The 25,348-nt window shown below is 47.0% G+C and overlaps 2 protein-coding genes across 2 annotated transcripts; one reads left to right on the top strand and one right to left on the bottom strand.

Moving 5' to 3' along the window:
• The first annotated feature begins 2,676 nt into the window (after positions 1-2,676).
• On the top strand, positions 2,677-4,260 carry LOC104566576 (inositol 1,4,5-trisphosphate receptor-interacting protein-like 1). Its single transcript, XM_088524543.1, has 2 exons — positions 2,677-2,758; positions 2,849-4,260. Exons 1-2 carry the CDS (start codon positions 2,677-2,679, stop codon positions 4,258-4,260), a joined length of 1,494 nt encoding a protein of 497 aa, XP_088380669.1.
• Positions 4,261-5,460: 1,200 nt separating this feature from the next.
• Positions 5,461-23,680, bottom strand: TNN (tenascin N). Its single transcript, XM_010213347.2, has 17 exons — positions 23,656-23,680; positions 21,771-22,225; positions 20,516-20,893; positions 19,621-19,884; positions 18,548-18,733; positions 17,508-17,597; positions 15,659-15,922; positions 14,581-14,844; positions 13,316-13,579; positions 12,445-12,708; positions 10,748-10,878; positions 10,118-10,250; positions 9,124-9,275; positions 7,871-7,967; positions 7,014-7,178; positions 6,295-6,458; positions 5,461-5,776 (listed from the first exon to the last, which is right to left on the bottom strand). The coding sequence occupies exons 2-17, from the start codon at positions 22,180-22,182 to the stop codon at positions 5,630-5,632; spliced, it is 3,375 nt and encodes a 1,124-aa protein (XP_010211649.2). The 5' UTR covers positions 22,183-22,225; positions 23,656-23,680; the 3' UTR covers positions 5,461-5,629.
• Positions 23,681-25,348: the final 1,668 nt, after the last annotated feature.

The raw sequence follows: 25,348 nt of genomic DNA on the forward strand, positions 1-25,348 counted from the left end.
AGACACACCCAGAGGTACATGTGGCCAAAGGCTCTGCTGAGGAAGTAAAGGGATTGTTGGAGGCTCCAGGGTGAGTGCTGCACCAGGAGAAAAGCTGTCCCTGCACGTCTCCTGGCTCTCTGTGCCCTCCTTGCCAGGCACTTGGCAGCACAAAGCAAGAGGCCTAAGCTGCAGGAGGAGAAGCAGAGCCGCACGGTGGTGCTGAGCTCTCCAGCCCCCTGCATCTCGCACGGAGAGTACTTTGGCTTGTGCTAGCCATCATGTGTAACGCGGTTGCTTGTGCACAGCTCTGGCCCGCACCATACTAGGAACGCGCTTCTGGCGCAGCTGCCATGCCGGAGGCATTGCTTCGCCCACCTCCCCGAGCGGGGCCCACAACACTTCCTTCCAAGGCCATCCCTCGGGTGTCCCTCCGGCCAGCTCCGTGCCTTGGCACCAGCGGGTGACCCTCTTCTCCCTGAACAGATCACACACACCCGCGCCCTCTATCTTGGCTGCCGCTTCCCACCACGTGGCAGGGGCCTCTACAGCTTCACCACTTCCCCTGAGACAACCAAAAGGAGGTCCCCCTGGCCCGCTCTGCCTCTTCCAGGGTCAATGGAAGTTGTAGGTATGGCAGGGAGGAGATATTTGGGGGTAGGTAAAGCTTCATAGTGCACATGGAGCTGGAGAGGGGGCAGAAAGCTCTGGCTGCTCAAGAACACATGCAAGTGTGTGAGAGAGCAGATAGCTCAACTGCAGTAGGATTCTGGGGACATGATACAAGAGCTGAGCAGGATTGCCAAGATAATGGTGGTCTTCCCTGAGTAGGGCAGTGGGCAGCTTGGGGGCTTTGCTGGAGCCCTCGTGCTGCTCTTGGGGCTCTGCTGGCTGGCTAGTGAGCAGGACCATCACGTGGATTCTGGCCGTGAGCACGCCACCTCCCTCAGTGACAAGCAGCGGGAGGATGCCCATGCTCCTGTTTCAGTCCTAGTCCTGAACATGGTCAGAGCAGCACGAGAACATGCCCCAGAGATGCTTTCCACAGACTGCAGAGGGCAATTCCCTGAGCACTTCCCTAAGGGGATGGGCATCTGCTCTCTTTCCCCAAAGCATGAACAGGAAGGCCGTGCAGTTTTACAACTACCCAACCAGCTCCTTGGCACCTTACTTGTGAGTTGGAGACATGGCCACATGCCCCAGGCACATGGAATCTTTTGTGAGGCCCATCAAGGAGGAGCTACCCATTTCCACCATGGGCAGGTTTCTTCATCCCCCAGGATCATCCCGTTCCAACAGATTCTGCTCTTCTGGAGCTAATCCCCCAACTACCTCATATGCAAGAGTCCGCACGTCCATGTTGGCATGGTGCGTTTTGTGGCACACTATCTGATGGAGCCCAGTTGACAGCCAGGACAATTTCCAGACCAAACACATTCATCTTGCTTGCTCATCACTCCCCAGTTATGTGCCAGGAGGACATATGGTTCCTGCCAGATAGGCTCATATATGCACCTACACACAGATTTTGCACATACAGAAACTACAGTCCCATACCAGGTTGAGCACTGCCACTCTTAAGAAGCTTCAGGAAGGAATGATAAAGGCAACCTCTCTAATTGACACGGTCTTTCTTTTGCCTCAAAGCAATTTTAATTCAGAATGCTTTTCCTTTTTCTCTTAGTTTATATGTCCCTGGAATATAAGTGTACAGAATCCTGCAAGGAGAAATCCAGGCAATAAGTAGGATTGCAACCCTGGACTTCATGAGCACACTTTTTGAGCTGGTTCAAAGACATGGACGCTGCCTTTGGAAGTGGAGGACCTCCTTCTGAAGGCCTCCTTTTCTTCCTTGTAAGGAAGGGCTGGGAGTTGTTTGGGCGCTTCTGCCCGCTTGGTGAGGGGAGCACAGGGTAAGCGGAGCTGTGCTGCGCTCAGGGATGCCATGTGCCAGCGCTCCGGCTGCCCAGGGCAGTGAGTGCCACCATGCCAGGGTGGGCACTGCAGCCAGTGCTGGCCCAGGCAGGGGCTGTGTGCCCGTGACTGCACACAGGACAAGTCACAAAGGGAGGGGACGTTACTGTGGCACCTTCAGGTGTTGGCCCCGCAGCTCTGTGGCTCCTTAGCAGTACGGCCTGGGCCAGCCCAGGCAGCAGCAGCTTCTGCAGGGTGAGTGCAGCAGTGGGGCAAGGCTGGGCACCAACTCCATCTCCCTCCGGGAGGTTGTGCTGCTACAGCCGAGCCGAGTGTAGAGCAACACTTTGGCTCAGGGGTGTTGACTCCCACAGGGCTGGGGACAGACTTGCCTGGACACAGCTTTGGGGATGTGCTGGCCACCTGCAGCTCTGTGGCCACTGCTCTCTTGGAGGAGCACTGTCCCACTGGTGACACTTGTCCTTTCTGCAGCCCTGTACCTATGGCGAAGCCTGGCCAGGGTGCCAGTCTCAGGGCAGGCTTGTCAGGATGGGCCCCACAGCACTGGTGTCCCCTTGGAGCCTGTGGGCACTAGAGCCCAAGCATTTCCATTTCCCACAGTCAGCACTCAGGCAGCATTCACCAACCTCATCCTTGCTGCCTCCCAGCTCCCTCGCCCCTCCCTCTATCCTGCCCCTTTCTTCCTGCAGCTCCTGACACCTATTCACAAGCTCTCTGCCAGCCAGCCTGGCTCACCTCCTTCTCTCCCATGTCCTCTAGGCCATGGCTGCGGCTCTCGCACTTGTGCTGGCCATGCTGGGCACAGTCCTGCAGCCACTGAGTATCAGTGACCACATGGACATGGGCAGGGTCCTGCAGCCGCTGAATATCAGTGACCATGTGGACATGGGCACAGTCCTGCAGCTGTTGAGTTTCAGTGACCCCACGGATGTAGGCATGGAGCAGCGGATGCAGCAACACGAGGAGCAGCTGAGTCATCTGACTGCGCAGGAGCTGGCGACAATGATGCAGGAGGCGCCGAGCGCACTGTTCAGGAGGGACATGGTCTTCACCACCTGGGACTCGCGGCAGCTTGGGGCCTTTGCTGGAGGCCTTGTGCTGCTCTTGGGGCTTTTCTGGATGTCCCCAAGGCAGGACAATGGCTCAGACAAGGGCAGAGGCAATGAAGAGCAGGAGGCTGTGGGCACTGTGCACTCGCTGTCCCCTGAGGAGCCACTGGACTCCCCACGCAGGCAGGCTCTAGAGAGCTTTTGTGAGCAGCACCTGCAGGGACGCGTGCAGGACGTGGCCCTCACGTGCCAGGCGGTGCAGGAGCTGGTGGACAACCTCCTCCACGCCTGCCACGTGATCTCCCTGACAACCTTCCTGCCGTGGCTGGAACCGGGCATCGGCGTGGGCAGCAGCTTTGAAGGCTGGAGCCACGGCGGGGAGGACACCGTGTACAGAGTGCTTGTGCGCCTGAAGCCACCACCCGGGCACTCCTTCCGCCTGCAGCCAGACGCTGACGGGGAGCTGCCGGCGAGGCACGGCCGTGTCCGTGTGAAGCTGAAGTGCATGTGCAAGAGGGAGCAGCTGCTGGGAGACGTGCTGTGCTTCCGGCATCACTCCTACGAGCAAGTGCGCAGGCACCAGCGTCCCGAGCTATTGCAGATCCTGTGCGCTGACTCCTACCTGGATGTGGAGAAAACGGCCCACTGGCTGCAGCTCTTCGTGCGAAACGCCTGGGACGTGATTGCTGCGCAACAAAACTGCCAGCTGGCAGTGCTGCCTTCCTCCCGTTCCTGCCACCTGCAGCTCACCTACAACTCTGGGAGGACCGTGCACGTGGAGATGATGCTGGGAGTGCAGCAAGATGAGGTGGGGGTCTTCGTGGGCAGCCAGGAGGCAGAGACCGACCTGAGCAACACTACGTGGCTGGAGAGCTGTGCCCTGCACGAGCTGCTCTTCTTCAGATGCGTGGCCAGGCAGGCCCCCCAGGGCAGCTGCCACCTGACATGTCTGCAGCTCCTCACCTACCTCCTGGGGGACTCCGTGCTTTCCCCTGCCCACCTGAAAACAGTCACCATGCACCTCCTGACACTGCTGCCCCCATCAGAGTGGTGCCCACAGCGTCTCCTAGAGCGGCTGAGGGATATCCTGCACTACTTGCACCGCTGCCTCGAGGAAAGGCAGCTTCACCACTTCCTCGTAGGCAATGAGCGCGTGCCCAGGGAGCTCTCGCTGCCAGCTGCCTTCCAAGCAGCCAGCCCAATCAACCTCTTCCAGCGCCTGGCACGGGAACCCCAGGCCCAGGCGCTGCACGAGCTCACCCAGCTGCAGCATCGACTGCAGAGCCTCTCACACTGACACCAGGGAGGGCTCTGCAAAGGCAGCTGCAGGAAGGTCACCTGCAAAGACCTGGCGAGGCTGCAGTGCCTGTCCGAAGCGTTGGCGGCAGCCCGGTGTACAATAAGGAACGCTTCCAGTGGACTTAAGGGGCCCTCATGCTCATGAACAACAAGTCAAATCCTGCATCCAACCCGTGATTCCAACCCTGACTCCCTCAGCCTCCTGCACACAGTAGTTTAATCCCTTTAATTTAAACCCGCTTTAATTAAAGAATTAACCCCTGTCGCACCCGCGCTCGCCTCTCCCTGCTTTGCTCCCGCTCCTCTTTCCCATCCCTCCTTCAGGTCCGTTGTGATTTTACACACGCTGGACTCCAATTGGCGAACCGAGCCATCAATCATACTCAACCCCACCTTGTTCATCATGCCAGCCAATAGGAGGCTGCATGGGGCGGTGCCATGGCAACGCTGCGCCCTCCTCCGCCGCGGGACGGCGCCATCTTGTGGGCGGCAGGGCGGGACGTCGCCGGGCCTTGGGGCCGCCCAGCGAGAAAGGGGCCGTGGCCATCCCAGGATGGCATCACTGAGCCCGAAACACGCGCTGTGAGCGAGGAGGCACAAGGGGATGCAGAAGGGGAGGAACAGAGGTTCTCCAAAAAAAGCTGATGCCTTAGATTTATTCCAAGGTGAAGGATCCATTTCCAGCAAAGGCATTTCCAGGTGGCTCCCGAGATCCCCACATCACTGCCAGACAACACGGCCGTGGAGATGCAGGATCCAGCCCAGAAACAGAGCCCAAAGGCGGAACCGACTTGCAGGGGTAGGCGAAACTACTCCATAGTAGGCGAAACTAGCATGCCATACTCCACAAGTTTTACTTAATTGTAACCAGGATCAATTGTGCCCATAATCCCTTAGACATAACCATTGACCAGGTCTGGGATTAAGATGAGATTCAGTTGCACCCAGGCTCCTTGGAGGAAGAGTTTAGAAAGCATCTGAACTTCACGACTCAACGGCAGGGTCGTCCAAGTGATTTTGTATAAACTTCTCCTCTATGCAGTAAAGTGACCTTGCCATACTATCCCATGAAAAAACACTGTCCATTTCAATAAATAAATAGTAATATTTTTATTAAGCATAAGCAGCTTTGTATCACTCACACCCCTCCACCCACCCACACTCATTCCATGACGGAACTGAAAAGCCCCCTCCCAGGCTCTGGAGCACCAAACAGTGGAAGCAGGCTGGGCTGCAAAACTAGAGATCACAGGGTGCAAACTGGTCAGTGATTGTCTCAAACACCTTGGAGAAACCCATCCAACCCTTAACTTTGTTAAGAAATAGCAGATCATCCTCTTTGATCATTGTCCTGCACAAAGGTCAGTTTAAGCCTGGATCTTCTTCCCCTTTCTTGCTAGAGATCTCTTCCTCCTTCCCAGGATTGGTTCATTGCTAGACGACTGAGGACGGATCTTCATCTCAGTAAAAGGGATGGAGAACTCATGGCCCTTCCATGGTTCCCAGTTAACCCCCTGTGGAAAGAGCAAGGAACTTTCTTTTATTAAAGCACCCAGATCAGGGGACAGGAGTCTACCTCTCCCTCTCTAATGTTATTTAACCCTCCCAGTAAGCAGAGATGCTATTACTTACCCGATTTTAACTATAGTTAGTCTTTCAGACATTTGTAATACAAGTTAAGTCTCCATACAGTTAGAGACTCAATGGAAACAGAGCCCTTTCAATCACAAAACAAGCCTGTATGATGAGATGCAAAGCCAGACATGCACTGAAACCAAGGTGAATGCTGCATGGGACAGTGAGCCCGTGTCCTGGCATGCCTCATAAGGAGTGTTCTTTTCTGTTCCTCATGGAAATCAGGACAGCTCTATCTCAGGTATTTCAACTCATCACAGAGTAATGCCATGGATCATTTTCCAATGAAATGAATTGGGATAGCCTGGCCAACCCCTCCTGCTGCAACCTCAATCCCATGTATTGTCCCAAGGCTAAGGGAGAACAGCTGTCAGCTGCACAGAGCTTTGCCACTCACTTCACTGTGCTTGTTCTCCCCATATTTCCCATTGAGGTTGGCCAAGTGGCAGTTCTTGTACCACCAGGCACCGCGGTGTGTCAGAGCACAGTTGCTGAGAGCCACATCGTTGTCTCTGTCCCATGTTGTGAACTTCCAGCCATGGTGATACGTCATTGCATCCCCTAAATGAAGAGATTAAAGGCACAAGCAGAAGTCAGAGAGCACAGTTGCTTAGCCTGAGAGTTTATACTCCCTTCAAGCTAAACACAGCAGGCCTGTCAGAGAAGAAAAGCAGCAGCACAGGAAGGGTGAGAAGAACAATTTCTAAAAGGCTGCTGTAAGAATTCATGTCCAAGGACTGGATTCCCTGAGGCTGAAGACCTAAATGTAAGAGATGAAGTGGTTAAGTGGAAGACTATGGATGCAGAGAAACTTAAGAATTTACCAGTGGCAGAATCCAGTATCAGGATGGCTACTTTTGCTGGGCAAACTCACTAGGTTCTTCTCTTTTCTCAGCTGGGGAAGCTTAGCAGTCACTCCCTCTCTTTGCCCTGAGAGGACAACTTTCTCCTCTACCCAGCAGGAGACAGGCTTGTGGGTACATGCTACCTCAGAGAATTGCATCCATGTAACCTGACCTAATGAGCCTGCATGCTACTGGCAAAACGAACATGCAGGTCCCAGTATTTGCTTCCCTGAGCGACGCACGAACACCAGAAGCACCAGGCGTTTCTCACCAGCATTGCCTCTGTAATTCCCCACTGACAGCTTGTATCTATCTCTGCTTGAGGCAACCTGGAAGAAGTCATAGACAGCATAGGCAGATTCATTGGGTGTCCGCAAATCCACACGGAGCTCGTAATGGATGGGGCTGCTTGTGAGATTGTGCAGCTTGTCAAGACCTACAAGAAAAAAAGAAATAACTCTTAAAATGGAAAAGCCTGTTCACCATTGCAGTCCTAGAATCTCACCTTGCTGCCATTTTGGTTATATGACCTATTTTCCTTCATACCCCTGCTTCATGATGTCACAGCATTTTTGTCAAGTCTATGTGGTCCCATCCCATTTCCTGGGAAGAAAGAGCAGTGTCGGAAAGACCCAGGACCCTAAACAAACCCAGTCAGAAAGAGCCTGAACACATGGACTGTAGTGGAACATTACTTTCTAGGCCCATCTAAATATTCTTGCTCCAAAGACTTGGATCCATTTAAAGCTGGATTCTGTGATCCAAGCAGAGTGAGCTAATATAACAGAAAAGACAGAAAGTGACAGAGTACATTAAGTTTTATATAAATGTCCTGGATTTCACATTTTCATCTAGGCAAATTATTTCAACTCTCATAGGAACACAAGCCTGAAATAAACCTTTTCAGGGGGTTGGAAAACTCTAGCTTGCCCTGGGGCTGCTCCACAGCCCAGATGTCAGTGGAAAGACATCAGTGGGCCTCTAGAAATCCCAAATACTTAATTGGCACTTCCAAAGAGCAGAAAAACTGACAGTTCCAGACAGGAGGCTCAGAGAAGATGAATATTTCAGCACTCAGATGCTTTTACAAAGCTAGTCTTTAGCTCTGGTCACAGCTTAATACCTTACCAAGCCAAAATTCACCAGCTGGATCTCCAAAGCCTTCCACATAATCCTTCCAGCGTTTGTAGAAATCCAACTCGCCAGAACTCCGCCTCTGAAACACCTGCAAAGCAAGGATGGATCACCAAATGAGAGGACTTTGAAGAGGCACGTGGCATACGGGCATGAGAAATGGATGATTGCCTTCTTTGACCACCAGCCTGCACGTTCTAATTCATCCTAATTCAAATCCAGGCCAAAAGGTGAGGTGCTCAGGAACAGATATCTCCAGGTGATGCTAAATTGCAGCTGAGCAGGAGACACACAGGAATTCATTTCCATTTCCTGCACAAGCAGTTGGGCATGAATACCTACCTGCACAAACTTTACAGTTTACTTTCCACAAACAGTCTTGAGGAGCACAAATAAGCAGAATCTAAACATCTGGACAAGGATTAGGGACAAGATACACAGATCTACTTCAGTTTCTAAACACAAAAACAGCACAAGTTGGGCAGTGACACACGACAATTCATTTCAGTGGAGAAAAATACCACAGAACCCAAAAAGTGAAAAAGCAAATAGGAGGATTTTTATTTGTTCTCTTAGGGATATGGCACTCAGACCATCTGAGATTCATTCCTTCATCCTCATACAAAATTCCCTACATCATAGTCTGTGCTATAGGGCCAGTTACTCATTAGGGACAGAATTCAAGATTATCAGTCCCTTCAAATCACCTTGAATTTCCTTCCTTCTGGTTTCACCTTTAGATTCTCTTGAGACATTAAGCAACCACTGTGTGGTCAGGGTCCAAATGCATGCTCCCAGTACTGACACTTAAAATATTACCAGGCATGAGTTGAACTGCAAGAACTATCCATACTTACAACCTTATCCTGTAATCAAGACAAGATAGCCCAAGACAGCTGAGTTAGCCCATTACAAAAAAGCAGTGGCAGTTCACATCAGTTGTACTATTTTGTCTTGCAGTGGGGCTGAGTGCACCCTCACAGATGACTCCCATGGCCCAGTTGGCAAGAGGTCATACACTAAACTGCCACCACTCATTGTCCTGAATTATCAGTAATATATCCTGAGTCACATGCAGGACAAAGCATCCTGCTGTCAGGCCTTTGATCCGGTTGGCCACTTACAGCACTCCCACCGACAGCCTGAAGGAGTTTATCACCATCCACCTCTCTTCTACCTAAAACATGTCACTCCCTCAGGGCAAGGGCTGAAACATAGTGGGGCAAATGAAGCTTCAAATCACTCACTGTCCATCCGCCTCCATCAGTGGTCATGTCACAGTACACCTGCACTGGCCAGTTACCATCTCCACTGAGGTAGATGGTGTACAGGCCGCTGGAAGAATTTCCGTTCTGCTGTGTCTGGCTACAGTCTGCTGGATACGGGTAGAGGAAGCTAACTGCAGGAACAGAGAGGGCAAAATTTCAGTCAGCAAAGCAGACCATAAAGCTGTAGGAGGCATTTCATACCTTTACAAGTCCCAAGGACAACAGTACCAGAAAAGGAATAAAGGAACAGCAGCAGCCCTGCTGCACACTGAGCACTGTGCAGGCACATCACAAGATTGCAGGCAGTGACCTTCCCTGCTGCTTCAGATCTGGCTCATAGATTGGGTCACCAGAGACTACATGAGGTACAATCCTGCAGCATAGCAAAAGCAGGAAGAGAAGCTCTTGTTTCTGAAGGTGGGAGTGTCAGTCAACAGTTTATTCTCTCCACATCCCACAACTTGTCTGTGACCAGTGAAACAGCCCACTAAGAGGTGCCCACATCAAGCCGGCATGAGAATTTGCTTGATGTGCTCCCACTGTGGTGTGCATTTCATGATCTCTGAAAATAATCAGTGCAGCTCCCCAGTGTCCACACCCTTGTTTACACGGTTGTGCCCTACAGTTACTAGGATGGTGCAAAAAGATCCATAGAGTATCACCTTCTCTCCTGGCCCACTGGCAGCTCACCAGGAGGTAGCGTCCTGCAGTAGCTTACAAGGTTTGCCAACAGCACTGACAGCACTGACCAGTATGGGCAGTCTGCACTCACACTCTCCCTTTGTGCTTCCAAGCCTCTAGTTCATGCGGCCAAGGATGGATACCCAGCCAGAAGACAGCGAGTCACTACTCCCTGGTTAACTGGCTTATGATCACATAGTTTTCCTAGGGGCCTGTAAAACAGGAACTCCATCATTGTCCTCTATCTGAAAAGTGCAATGGCTGCCAAGCACAGGGAAGACCCAAACCCTACCTGTTGAGAAGGCAGTGCCTGCCTCTCTGCTCTGGCGATCTCCCTTGTAGGCCAGCACAGAGACCCTGTACCTCACTCCTTGCTCCAGTCCTTCCAGCACAAACCTGTGGTCACTAGGTCCGAGCTGCACATCCTGTCAAACAAAACAGACCACAGATCAGCCCGAATCTGAGGAGCATTTAGTTTGTCTGGACCGCGGTGCCTTCACACACAGCAAGCATTTATGAATTTGTCTTGTAGAGTTGAAACAGGCACACTGTGGCTATATATCCTCGAGGAGTCCATCTCCTCAGAAGCAAGATTTGGGGCAGGGTCTCAGAAAACAGTTAGGATACTGTATCCTATTTCCCTGGAGTGCTGCTCTTCCATGTAGTAACACATCAGAAAAGCAAAGTGAGAAGGAAATCTATTCAGGGTACCCTGAAGATCTGATGGGAATAGGTACACAAAGCCCCTCATGACAGTAGCACTTTTCCTTCCTTGGTCTTTGCCTCCCCTGGCCATGGATGGCATAGATTCTTCCTTTTGATTGATCTCCTGTGGTCCATGAACCCACAGGATTCAGTGGCAGAGCCCATGGCCATAGGGATGATTTCATTGAAATTTGTGGGGCTAAGGAACCCACTGTACCTTGTTGCTGCCACCTGGGCCCTGGAAGGTCAAAGTGTAACCATCAATCTCTGCTTCTGGAGGAGTCCAAGTAACTACACCAGCAGAATGAGTCACATCTGATACACGGAGGTTCTTGGGAGGATCAATATCTATTGAAAAAAAAAAAAAAGCAAGTCTTGTATAAAGGCAGCAAAGCAGCTCTAGTGGAGCACTAGGGTTGAGCTTTCCATGATGGATCCTGTTAATTGGTATTCAGCACCTTTCAAAGCTATCAGCAGCAGAATGAGCCTGCAGCAAACATGGCCAAGATGCTGTAGATCTGTTTTGGGACACTTTGTATGCCCTGCAGTTGCTCAGTTGCACGGCCTGTCCCAGGGCCTGGCGGTTCTGACACTTCTGCCTCAGAGGCCTCCATCAGGTTGATCTTGAGGAGCCTTCACAGATGGGTCAGCTTTGGGGTCTGGAACCCAGTCCTGCAGCATGGCCCTAGCGTGCACTGGCTTTGCTCCCAGAGTCCCCACACTGTTGGAGAGCACAGGCTTTGGAAACGTTTTATTGTTTTCATGCTTCAGCCTTGCATAATAAATGCAGTGATACAAAGAACAGCACAGACCAAACTGTAAAGCTGGGCTTTATCTGGGTCATCACCTCCTACACTGACAGCAAAAGCTTAGCCAGACATTTCCTGTGCAGCTGCCCAAGCTGAACATGAGAAGAGGTGCAGAAATATTTTTAAAGCAGTGGCAGTTCACATCAGTTGTCCAAAAGCATGCACCCTGTGGTGTGCCCACAAGAGGGCTCCAGTGCTTGCCTCATAATAAAAAGCAGATTATAAATTTCACTTTGAAGCAACAGCAATGGAAGCAACCTCCTCCTAACTGTATCCTATGCTTACTATATTCTGGCATTTTGGGAACATCTTAAGAAAAGTATTCTAAGGAATAGGTTTGCCTCACCTGCTCTAGCCTTCCAACTTTTAGAAAGTAGTTGGTGGACAGCACTGACGTAGGAAGAGTGTTCCAACTCTGAATTTATTACAAACTATGACTGAAAAATTCAGCTCAGTTCACTGCTCTACCACAGACTTCTCCACACAATGACTGGCATGTCATTTAACTCATGCTTTGATTCAGTCCTTCCTCCATATTCAGAGTGCTAAGAGGATAATCACAAAAATGATCAGAGCAACAGAGAAATATTACAGTTGTGAAAGGGTGACAGAGGAAAAGCTAACAAGTAGAGTAGAACAGCATGGCTTCTCCCAAGAAGCACCATACCTCTTGCATACAAGGTTACTACTTAAAACAGACACAGAGAAGAAGCCAAGTAATTCAGTATATAGAGAGCAGCAGAGTTGGGAGTTCACATCAGATACTGTTTAAAACACCAGCTCTTCATTATAACCAAGGCCAACAGTTTCCAAAGGTGCAGGAGAGTAAATCCCTGCCATAGCCAGTTTTAACACTACGGAATAAGTGGTCACTACTTTCAGAAAGAAAAAAAAAAATTGTCAAAAGTTGAATCATTTTACCAGTTGTGTTATTTTGGGGAAATAATATCACCAAGAACTAGTCTTTTGAATAGATATTTTTAAAAACATCCCAACTAATGATAATTACAGTACCCCTCCCAGCAGTTTCACTTCATGTGAAATGTAAAACAACAAAGGAACATGGCCCCCCATCCTGCTTCTCTTCCCTCCCATCCACAGTTACCTGTTAGCACGTCAGCACTCGCCCTCCTGCTCTCCCTGCTTCCCAGCTCTGCCCAGACGTAGATGACATACTTCATGCCTGGCTTCAGTCCCGTCAGCGTGGTGATGCTCTCGTCTTTCCCCACTTCTATTTCTTTGCTGTCCCCATCAGCAGAAGTGTAGCTCACCATGTACCTGTCTCTGGGAGCTTGGATGCTGTCCCAGGAGATGGTGGCTGTATCCTCTGTTACTCTATCAGCCACCAGATTCTTTGGGCTATCCATTTCTAGAGAATAAAGTGAGGGTAACTAAGAGACCATAAAAGTTTTATAGGCAGAGATAGGACATGTTATTACACCATTGAATAACTATGGAAAAACAGACAAGCTTTGATGTTTTTGTGGTCCAAAGACCTAACAGAGGTTCAGATATCCAAAAGCTTGCTTGTTTTCTGTAGCTCAAACTGGTACCTTGAATGGAAGTTTTATCTTTAGCTACAAACCACAATTGGATCATGCAGTCCAAACGACAGATGCTTAGGCGAGTTTTCTCAGATATCATTTTGTGGATCCAAATAAGTCTGTATTCTTGGATATTGTGTGAGTTAGAGATAATAATGGGGCTATTGCTTGCAAGACCCACCATTCTTTACCCACTGGTAAACACACTTTTACTGCCAGTGAGCTGGCCAAATTGAGGCTGGTTAGCACTCTGCCCCAGCACCAGCTGGGCTGGGCTGCCGGTTTCTGCACTAACAGTTCCGACAAAAAAACCCAAATTGTCCCAGTGAGGTTGCACTTTACTCCTTCCCCTCAAAGGCCCTGCAAGATTTTTTTCCCTTCCCAATTGCTCTGACAACATCAAATAGGATCGCAGAGATTCCCTTAGAATACCTGTCACTGCCTCAGTGCTGGTCCTCTTGCTGTGCTGGGCTCCCTTCTCTGCCCAGAGGTAGATGACATACTTGGTGCCAGGCTTCAGTCCGGTCAGGCTGGCTGTACTCTTGTCCTTCCCCAATTCTATCTCCTCGGTGTCACCATCAGCCGATGTGTAGTTCAGCACATACTTATCTATGACAGCCTGGACTCTGTCCCAGGAGATGATGGCTGTGTCTTCTGTCACTTGGTCAGCAATCAGGCGAGCTGGGCTGTCAATTTCTGCAGGGACAGTTAAAAGCAAATAACACAAGCTGTCACAGTGAGGCTGTACTGTGATACTATGAGACTCCTCCTTGAGAGCCCTACCCTTTTCTTCCTTTTTTTGACCTTTCACACATTGATTTGACCCACAAAGCTGGCAGGTGTCAAGATCTGGGGTGCTTTTACTGGGGTCAGTCTCTAACCTCCAGATTTCTTAGGAAACAGCACAGCTGGTCCTGACGAAGAAGGAAGAGGGCCTTATGAAGGCAAATATTGCTGCTTCCTGTTTTTCCTCATTTTCACAAATCTCCGAGGCTCACATACACACATATGGAAAGTGAATGAACATGCAAAGCTCTCCTGTTAAGAGATGAAGATGCCCAGGTACATTGTTACCTGCCTTCCTTCAGCAAGTCTCTGACCTAGAACATGAGTCAGAATCCTGCTCGAGTTACACATTCTCTACACCGCTTGCAAAGAATTAAAACACTCAGCTTGACAATGTTATTCTAAACTAGCAACCCTCGCACTGGACACATCACTACATCTCCTTAAGCAGGTCTGGCTACACAAATGAAGGAAAGTCCTTGGCAAGAACAACTGATGAACAATTGAGGATTAGTCATCCTATCACAGGAAAATATATAATCTTTCTGTTAATCTCCATAAGCTTCAATCTCTCCATCTGCACAAAGTTTCATGTCTGGGTGAAGGATAAACTAATTAAACTGACAGAATTAAAAGCATGACTATGCAAATATGACACTGCTGGAAAAGCATCCTTTTCCCAGATTTAAACCACCAATCCAGATGAGTAAACACAACAAAGGTTTTTTATAGTGTTTAGAATCACTTTGCAAAAATGTTGAATGGATTTCACAGCAAGATGCAGTAACCTAAAGATTGTGTTAAGTTTGAATGCCCCTCTGCTGCAAAGCTTATTGAATAACAGACTCATTCAATGTCAGGGCAAACTGTGTTGTAACTCGGACACTCAGTTCAGCCTGCTGCCCTCTCACCTGTCATAGCCCCAGTTCTGGCTTTCTTGCTCTGTTGCTCTCCTTTTTCTGCCCAGATGTAAATGATATATTCCATGCCTGGCTTCAGTCCTGCCAAGGTAGTGACATTCCTGTCTTTCTCCACTTCTGTCTCCTCCGTATCCCCATCAGCTGAGGAGTAGCTCACTCTGTATCTGTCAATTGGAGCCTGAACTTTGTTCCAGGAAATAGTAATTGCATCCTCTGTCACTCGGTCAGTTAACAGCTTAGTGGGGCCGTCAATTTCTGTAAGTGAAAGTCATAATTACTAGATATTTTACTGTAGTGCTCTGGCAATCACAATGGCCTAAACATATAAATAATAAGAGTTTTATATACAGAGGTAGTGTGCTTTATGTATGGAAGAAGAGACCAGTTTTGGAACATGGTGGTCTAGGAACTCCCATTTCAGTCATAGATATCAAGTGAGAAAACAAACTGACTTTAGAGCACAAACTAAGCTGAAATAAAGTGATTGTCTGAACTTCACATTAAGCATTACACTGATTCTTTCAGGATCCCTGAAGGTGGGAATTTCAGTCAGTTCTAGAAATTCCCCGAGGCAGCTCCTGTCCTTTCTAGTCCTATCTACATATTTAAATGTGTCAGTCAATACCCTGCGTGGACTGTTCAAAAGACTAAAGTGATTACTGCTGCACAAGTAATCAAACTACATGTAGATAAGCCCACTGTACTCTTGGGGAGAGTACAACAGTCCCCCAAAGAGCAGCCTGGAAGGTGTTTCTGGCATATTTAATGCTACATTCCAACCATGAGTACTTAGCTGTGGTTCACTGTTATCTGTGCTGATAGTAAATGATGTCTAAAAGAAAGGCCTGTCTGTAGCCCAACTCAACATTAAGAAGTTTCATTCCTGGGCTGAAGACCTGTTCAGCCTCATTAGTAAGAATGGCTTTTTTTTTTTTTTTTTTTTTTTTTTTCTCTCTCTCCTCTCTAAAGCCTGTGGAAAGTAGTGGAAGTTTCACTGAAACAAGTGCAACTAGCAAAGGCACCTAAAATCCAAACCGCACTCCTGCTTGCTGCTGCTGGTACCACTTACCTGTCACAGCTCTAGTGCTTGTCTTCCCACTCTGCTGGGATCCTTTCTCTGCCCAGATGTGGATGATATATTCCATGCCTGGTTTCAGGCTCAGTAAGGTGAAGTTGTTGTTTTCACTTCCCAGCTCTATTTCCTTTATGTCCCCATCAACCGAGACGTATCTTATCATATATCTGTCTATGGGAGCCTGAACTTTATCCCAGGAGAGAGTGGCTGTATCCTCTGTCACTCGAACAGTCACCAGATTGGTTGGGCTATCAATTCCTAAGAGAACATTTCAAAGTGCAGGATGAGGAAACTCCAGCTGAATCAAACTGCTACATTACCCATCACAGCATATGCACATTTACATTACTTTGCCTTGCTGCTTTAGCCAGCTCAAACACAGAGTCACACAGGTCTCCTCTACAGACACTAGTGAAAGAAAGGCCATCCATGAGAAATCAGCACAGTCAGAGTAGGAGAAAGGCAGAATTGTCCTAACAGTTAGATGACACTTTCCCATAATTTTCTGCAGGAAGATCTTGCAGGCTACTGGCTCCACCTCCAAAGGCTGGTCACTTGAAAAAACACTTTTGTGCCTGCCCTCCTCACAGCAACCAGGTGCAGGTCCCATCCTCTCGCTGTCTCTGATGTCAGCTATTTGTTGTTCCTCATCCTTTGCTTACCCTGCAGTCCTGTCTCTCCAACTGTACCAAGCTACTGCTTTTTTACATGATGAATTAGAATTTAGTGCTACCTCTCACAGTAGTTGGTATTAGTCTCAGCTCCTAAGTTCCAGGATTTTTCTAAAAATCGGAGCAGGATTACTCACTGTGAATTTTTGTCTTCAAGAAGTTTTTCAGCCTCCATGTTTGCAAAGAACAGACTGCAAACAGGGGCTGAGGGTTCTGCAAATAATCACAGTCTACACAGGAAAAAAGCAACATTAAAGTGACATGGTGGAAGTTGTAGGTTTTGTTGGTTTTAATCAGTTTTCTCTTAGCTGAATAATTAGAAAACTTCAGGAAGACTAGACCTGATTTGGGATCTTTCATTTTTGGATGCTGCAACCCCACCTTTGCATAAAGAGTTGATTTTCAGAGCTTGGAGAATCTCCTGGGTAGGATGAGAACTCATTTTTTTCAAGCTCCCCTCTACAATATAATAGCTGAAGAATATCCTGCCTTATTTTTGGAGAAATTGAAATATCAATGAACCAACAGGATCTAACTGGACTGGCAGTCATAGGAAAAATATTAGTCAAATAGCCTGGAGGATGCTGCTATCTGATGTGTACCAAGTGCACAGTGTGAGCAGAGGTAAGCTTGAAGATGCTCTTGGTCTCTTTCCATGCCAGAGAAGACCAAGTTTGACTTGGGTTCTGTTATGGAAAAGCAGTCCAGAGCTTCTCCATCTGATCTTAACAAGTAGATGAAGCCTCTTCAGTCACTTCAGACGTGAAAGGCAGGAAATCAAGATAGCTTAAAAGGCCAGGTCTGTGTCACCATGCCTAGCCCTAAGTCTCTTCTCTATGGGGGCTGGTTATCAGGTGGCACAGCAGGCTGGAAAAACCATGGCGAGTTACTTACCATAGTGAACAGCTTAACTGTCTTCATCCCCATGTCTGGCTAGGGCTGTCAGGTTATAAAGGCAAAGTTACCATAGAGTTAAAACTAAGGTAAAAGGTTCAAGGTAATTCATAGTACACTACTACCATACTTGAACAAACATGCTGCAGCCCTGGTTGCAGCACACACTGGAAAGCCAGCTGTGTCCCTTTCACTCGGCAATCTTTGCAGAGCTCTCTGAGGCCTGTAATAAGACCAGTGGTCGTATGACAGCGTCGTAACAGAAACTACACACGTACCAGTCCTGCCACTCACTGAGGATGGTTTCCCTTCCGTATCGTCTTTCACAGGTATAACAGTGATCTTGTACTCAGTGCCGGGTTTCAGGCCTACAAAAGGCAAAAGCAAACACTACCAACAATCAGAAAAGACAGTCTTCTGTTTTCTTAAAAAGGGAAATATTATAGCATTATTTTGTTTATTCTACCCAGTTCTAGCTTTGTAGTAGAGAGAAACTTGAATTGAGGGATTTTAATCTGAACTTCCCTTGGGAACATCCTGTTAGGACTTGGATTCAGGTTTGCCATTTAGGGCATGCACTGTATATAATACATGGGGATTTCTGTATCATCAGTGTTACAAGCACTGGAATAGAAGAAAATCCTTTATTCCTAACGGATGGAATTAGAGTTGAACAAATGTGCTTTGAGCCTATACAACATCTACACCTCATGCTCAAGAGCCCCAGCATGAATGAATACCACTAGAAACAGTGTTTTGGTCAATCAAAAGTCTCTTGACACTCCCTTGAATTTGACTGAAAGAGAAAGACCCTCAGCCAGGTCCTGCCCTCACCATAATCAAACACTTTGAAGAGACCCTAAATTGGATTCAAAGTGAATGTTTTAAGAGAAACTCCCTGCACAGTTCTTCTGCCAGAAGGAACAGTAGTCTAGAAAACAGAATAACTCAGGTGAAAACAGAATAACTTTAGGTGTGCAACAACTAAGAGCTGCTCTATCCACAGCACTGTGGATCAATCAATAACTGGAAAGCGTAGCAATAGATCATGTCAGGAAAAAAGTCACATCTTCGTTTGTGTAATGGATTATTTATCCTAGCTTTATGTATATACCATAAAGTTCATGGTTTAAGACATACCATTATGGGGTGGAGGAAATCCCACTGGAACTCACCTGGCCTAGAGCGAACACAAGGTGAAGGAGAACTGGCCATTCACACACAAGGGAAGAGTCTTCTCAGGTCTATAGTCTAAAAAACATTGTTCCTGCCACTTGTCCCTGCCTCTGCCCAGGTTGGGATTCATGCAAGTACTCACCAGTGATAATGTGTCTGCTCTTGGGATCATTGCTTTTGGGCACCGTGACCTGCTTCTCATCCATCTCCAGCAGGGACCTAAATTTCAGCTTGTAATAATCCACATCTGCAGGAGGGTTCTCCCACTCCACTTCCAGGGAGCTCTCCATCTCCTCCGTGACCCATATGTCACGGAGTGTGGACAGGACTAAGGAGGACAGAACAGAGGGCTGGAGAAAGCAGTGCAAGCAACAAACTTGGGAAGATACTAAACAGCCCCCCTCCCTCCACACTTGCTGCTTTGAGACCGAGACATTTGCCTCAAACTGAAGGGTTAAGTAAGCAAACCCCAATCATTGTTTTAACATGCTTGGTTTTATCCATGGTAACACTCCAACTCAGAGCTTTCTGGCTTTCAACTCCCACCTGTTGTGCCAAAAATAAGAGAAAATGTCAAAATAACCTAACTTTTCACTGCTTTTTCCAAGTGCAGGCGGAGAGCATGCTATCAGCTGCTAACAAAACAGCATTTCAGTTCTAGACAGCCTGCTTCAAATTCGCAGTCTTTGCACTCCACACTGCGCAGCCAGCCTATCTCATTCTCAGTAGTGTCAAACTCCTACAGTCTTGAGAAGAGACTGTGAGGAAACCAGCTGCTGCAGGTTGGGTTGTCAAAGTAATACCTGGAATGACACACTGCCTACTTTAAGGACCCCCTGGCATGCATTTGAACAGCGCACTACTCTCAATAATGTGTTGGCTTTATCTTGCATTCTTTCATTTCTGCTTCTCACAGTGGGCAGCTCTGTGGACTCCCCATAATTTAGTGGTGTTAAATAACATGAAGAGGATTTGGTCAGTACAAAGGAAGCGATGGGAAATTGCAATATGTTCAGCCCCAGCTATACTTATCCAGAAATAGATTCTTCAAAGAAAAAAAGAACATCAAAAACTGTGACAGAGAGGGGAAATAAAATGCAGACAGTTCAGACAGATGTTGCAAACCCATAAGGCAAAACAGTTTGTTCCACTTGCTTGAATCTAACTTTAACAACTGACATATCCTGACTCTGAAAGAAAAGACTGTGCTCCTACCTGTACTTGCTTCTAGAAACTCAGGATCACTGGCAATCCCCTTCTTCATGTGACGAAGCGTGACATTGTATACGGTGCCAGGACGCAGACCCTCAATCTCATAGCTCAGCTGCTCCTTGGGCACTTGTACTTGTTTCACCAAGGTCTCATATCCCACAGGATAATAGCTAATGAGGTAACTATCCACATCAATCATTTGATCCCAGCTGACTGCCAAAGCATTCTCAGTGGAGTTCAGCAGCTGCAAGTTCTGAGGAGCATATACTAGAAGAGAAACACAGTAGCAATGAGGGTGACCCTTCTAATGATTCTGGGACAGAATCCGGTCTTTTCATAGTACTGTCCAAGTTACTTAAGAACATAACCAGTCCCTAAAACTCTGGAAAGCAGCTTCTTCATAGCAGGGGAGGAAAACATCTTTTGTACTGATGGAAAAAATAAACTCTGTGCCTGAAAGAGAATAATCTGGCAGATCTGTCGCACATCATAGATCTCAAGATGCCAATGCTGCTTTAACTTTTTGGCCACAGGATACATGACTCATCAGTTCTGGGAAAACTGAATGGGTGATGGTTTGGCAACGTGGACCAGTGGGGAAGGAATGTCCCTTGAAAGTTCCTGCAGAAGCAGAGAGGACATTTTTCAACAAACTCATCTGATTTTAACTAGAAGTAACCACACCATGAACTGATCAAGCTCCAACTACCAGGTTAATGCGCCCACCAGCTGAATGTCACTAAGACACCAACTGATTGCTAATACAGGGTGGAGCCTTGAAGCTATGGGCCACCCCTGGTTTGACTTACCTACAGAAGGAGCCAAACACTTCTCAGGAGATAAAGAAGAAAACTTAAGATAAAAGCAAGGAAAGAGAAATAATACACAAGTGTCTCACCCTGGGAACAGTCAAGGCCGAAGAAGCCATCATGGCAATAGCACTCTCCTGTGTCGCAGAACCCATTGCCGCTGCAGTCCCCGGGACATCGTTTCTCACTGCAGTCGTCTCCAGTGAACTCTTCATAGCACTGGCAGACTCCTTTGGATGTGTCACAGATCCCGCTGCCGCTGCAGTTTTCAGGGCAGAGCTGCTGGCTGCAGTCCTCCCCAAAGAAACGCTCATTACAGACACATCTTCCACCATCGCAGTGCCCGTGGCCGCTGCAGTGGTTGGGACAGGTGGGGTGAGAGCAGTCACTGCCTTCCCAGCCCTCAGCACATTTACAGCTGCAAGTCTCATAGAGGAATGTCCCGTGGCTGCTGCAGTGCGAGACGCCTGGCCAGAGCAGTACCAGGGTGCACAGCAGCACGTGTGACACACAGGCAAGAGGGGAGACCAAAAAAAAAAAAAAAGTTAGGAACAGAGAAATGGATAGGTATAAAAATACCTGTTCAAGCTCACTGAAGAGAGAGCATAGCTACCTGGAAAATATGCTGTGGGAGAGACCTCAAGAACTTACCCACCTACCTCTGATTCCAACAGAAGGCCCAGCTCCACCCTTGCCTTTCTTAACACATTTTTTTCCCATAGGGATCAGGAATGCAGCATCTATACCCACCCCAGACAAATCAGCTTTTCATATCCTCTAGCTTGAATCTTCCTGGCTGTAGTTTAAGCTCACCACTTCTCATCATAGTGGTTACAGAGCTAGAGAACAGATTATTCTTGTCCTCTATATGGTTGTATTTTCCATGTAACTGAAGACTTGGTATTTCTCCCTCTGCCTCCATTCCCAGATAATAATAATCTGTTAAATCTCAGAGATCATAGTGTATAAGCCTTTGACCTCAGGTAGACAGTGACTGCTACAAATCACCTTCAGAAACTGCTCTGTTAGTTATCTAGCAGGAATTAAAAAAACGTTCTCAACAGCTACAAGATTCTGGAGGTAGAATTGAAATGGGAAGAGACAGCAAGTGCCTCCTCCTTCCTCCACCTTCCCCTTCCCTGAGAAGTTCCTTCCCTGAGCTGCCCATCTATGTGAAATGCAGCAGCTTTTCCCCTCTGCTTTGGGGCCATGCTTGGGGCGATCTCCCCTGCATCCATTCCATATACTGCTGCACTACTACTTGGGGACATGGATTCCAGACTGTGTCTGAAGAACTTGGGTTACGTATGGGATATAAAAACAGATAGTGTAATTATTACATACCTTGCCTTCTGCCACAGCATGTCTGAGGGCTGCAGAGTTCTCTCAGCTCTGCCACTTCTTTCTCCAACTTGTCCATCCTCTCTAGCAGTCCCTTGATGTGGTCCAAAGTTTCACAGTTTCCCTTGGGTGTGCGCAAGTGGATATTGTGCCTAAAAATGATATTCTGCTCTTCATTTTCCTCAGCATCCCCAGGATCCAGTTGCACCTCACTGCTGTCTTCCTGCTGTAATGGATCTGCCTCCACCTTGATCTGGGAAGACGTGGGCACATCAATCCTGTACGAGTGGCTGAAGGATATTTTTTGGCCATTGCTAGTGCAGTTATGAGATGTAGGCAGTTGAATAGCAGATATCTGAAGAGAACAGCACAGCAATATCGCCAGAGAGAAGGCACCTGAGTTCTGGAAATCCATCTGGCAAGTCTTCAGAGAAAGACTGATCCCTCAAACAGCACAGCTGGTTTCAAGAAGAAAATGAAAAGAAAAATAAAGGCAGGGGCAGATGTACGATCACAATGCTTTTTATTTTGGTTTAAAAATAAGACATGTGTTGCCTCAATTCAGTAATAGGTTGGTCAACAACTGAAAAACTGAATACTGAATGAGTTAGAGAGCTTCCAGGCCCACTTGACTAGAAAGATTTAGGCTTGCAGCTTTCCAATGAGACTAAGAATCATCATATTGTGAATATTACCATGCAGCACTTCTTGTTCCCCTGTGGTTACAATAGGCATTTCACCAGTTTCCTAGCTGTGATCCCAATTACCGATGAATTATTTGGCATTGGCATTTTGCTTGCCTGAACACTGGAGTATCTTGAAGCATTGCAAGTGTATTTTGCTCTGACTTGATATCTAATTTATTTCAACATTGGCAAGGTTCATTTAAAAACTACTCAAGTAAATCTCATTGTTCACACGTGGAGTAAGGAAACGAGTAACCTGTATTTTTCCTTACTTTTATTTCAGAAGTATTCCTTCTTTCTTAGCTTGCAAGCATAAAGAGGCAAAGCACACTTTCAGTCTGATTCTCAAAACAGAAGGCTAGGGAAGAAAAAAAAAAAAAAAAAAGAGTTCTGTGATGTAACTATATTCACATTTTTAAGTCTAAACTCAAGTCCAAAGCAATTAGTTTAAAGACTTCAAGTACCTAGAAGAAACAGAACTGTTTGCTGTACCATTTGGACTTGGGAAAAGAACACCTCTTAGATAAGAGCAACAGAAATGAAGGAACTGAATAAACACAAGTGGAAGAATAAAATATGAAGCTGAAAGCTAAATTTACTGGTTGGCTTATTCAGTGCTACCAAATGAATCTTGGCATTAATGGTAGATGTCAATCTCAACAGGAGGTGATACATACTTGGTTAGATACTTAAAATTCTCTATCACAGGATGTAAATACAAAATGTCACCATATGTGACTTACCAAGCAGTCATGTTACTCATTGCACAAGTAGGAAAAAAAAAATACTTAAGTGCTAAATTAGGTAACTTGATAGCTAGTAACTACTTAGCTAATATGTATCCCTAGTAACAGCCCATCTGAACCCAGATAACAGTGCTGGCCCCAATAATGCTCTCTGAGGTAACAAAGGCCTCCAGTCTTAAAAAGATTGTAGCAAAGGACAAGTTTTCAGCTCCTCTGTTATTTCTACATTTCTGAAAGTCCTATAACCATGGGTTATGACAGTAATAATTTGTTTCTGTGAAACAGCCCCATAACCACCATCTCCTGAATTACTTTGGTAACTCTTGAAAAATCCCTACCACTAGGTTCATGCCACATTGTTGGCAACACAGATGCAGGAAGGTCTCCTTTGTGCTGAAGGACACGAAGATTGAGTTCCTAAAAATCTGCAGAAATATATAATATGCCCACTCATACCTATACTGCAGGCAGCTCAAGTTCTGGTGCAAACTCAGTTCTCTTCAAGCAAAATCATCATTGGTATCAAGCAAAATAGGGTATAAATTTTGGATTCTGTCTATAATCCTTTATGATATATGAATTAAAGGCATATGGTAACCAACTCTGCTGTTCATTCATTCCCAAGCAGCATTTTTTCCTTTCAGCTCTTACCTACTGAAGGTATATTCCCTCCACCCTCCCTTCCCCTTTCCTCTTTGCACGCTGTTCTGCCACATCGTTATCCTGCAGTTTTGCAGCCACCCATTTGACACCAAAGACAGAGCTTTCCATTCCCAGCCAGCTGCTAGTCTCTCTTCCAGGCTGTCAAAGGGCCACAGAAAGCAACCATCCCTTTCTTCTTCTGCTGTGTAGATTTCTGAAGCAAATGAAATCACAAGAGATTGCCTCAAAGCTCTGAGCAAATTAAATGCCCAAGATCTACAGTCTCACCACAAACTACAGCAGAAAAATCCCAAAGTCCTTGATTTGTGAGGTTTATTTCCAAACCCCCAGGATAAGTCTCCTGATTTCCCCAGCCCCAAACACATGAACATGTATAAAAGCCCTTCTCTCAGTGCTGCATGCCAGTCTGGGTTATAACATGATGTCATGACAAATTAGGGCTTCTTGGGTACCACAAAGTGATCTCAGATTTTCCTGGGCCTGGAGATCATTCAAGAAAAAAAAAAAATACTCTGAACATAAGCACTTCTGTCAAGCATAATGAGAGGGGAGCACAGAATTTCTGGCTCATCATCGTGTAATAAAGAGATTTTTCCCTGCTGTTCAAAAAGAGAGGGTTTAACTAATCCTTCGTGGAGAATATCATGTCATATGTATAACCGCTAATAACAGGGAATTAAGGAAAGGAAGAAAGGAATTTAAGGAAAGGAAAAAAATCCTAACAGTCAGATTACAGAATAGTCTACCAAGAAAAGTAATGGAGAAAGGCACACTTACAACTTTCTAACTTTCACAGAGAAAAGCATATGATAATCCAAATCACAGATAAGCTACAGGATTTTCATGGGAAGATTTCAGTGATCTAATTCTGATGATCAAATAATCTAGATCTCTAATGATCTAATTATGTTAGCCTTCTTGCATAAATGTCAGTGCTTGAGGATTTGGGCACAGACCTGCGCAGCCTGGTCTTCTGGGCAACAGCCATCAGCAGTTAGTCAGGTGGGACGCATGTGATGGAGAGCTGCATCAGTCAAGGCAAGAGCTGATAAAAACACAGATGGGGACACTGGCAGGAACATCTCCCAGATGATATGGAAATGAGACAGAGGAGAGAAAGGGTCATAAAGGAAGGAAATGCAGGTCTAAGGCAGCTGTAGGGTTGTAGAGAGAATTAAAAGACCAGAAATGTGGATGCTAACTATCACTATGCTAGAAGTGAAAACTTATCTACAGAGGATGACCATTATGGAGAAACCAAACCAGTACATGGGGATCAATACACTTAGGTAGTTAACAGCACACAACAGGTACCTATCCAGGCAATGAGAGTTATGCAGAGCAACACGACAGGCAACACAAGCTACAGTTGAAGGTAAACAGCCAGAAGAAAGAAGTGCAGTGAAAGGAGCCATGGGCTGAGACCTGAGCTTTCTCAGTATAAAGCACATAGGCTGTTGTGTCGTCTTGAGGCAAGGTATTTTTG

Source organism: Tinamus guttatus, unplaced genomic scaffold (assembly GCF_059628265.1).
Source record: "Tinamus guttatus ecotype Peru unplaced genomic scaffold, ASM5962826v1 Tinamus_guttatus_pri_ptg000211l, whole genome shotgun sequence".
Taxonomy (NCBI): domain Eukaryota; kingdom Metazoa; phylum Chordata; class Aves; order Tinamiformes; family Tinamidae; genus Tinamus; species Tinamus guttatus.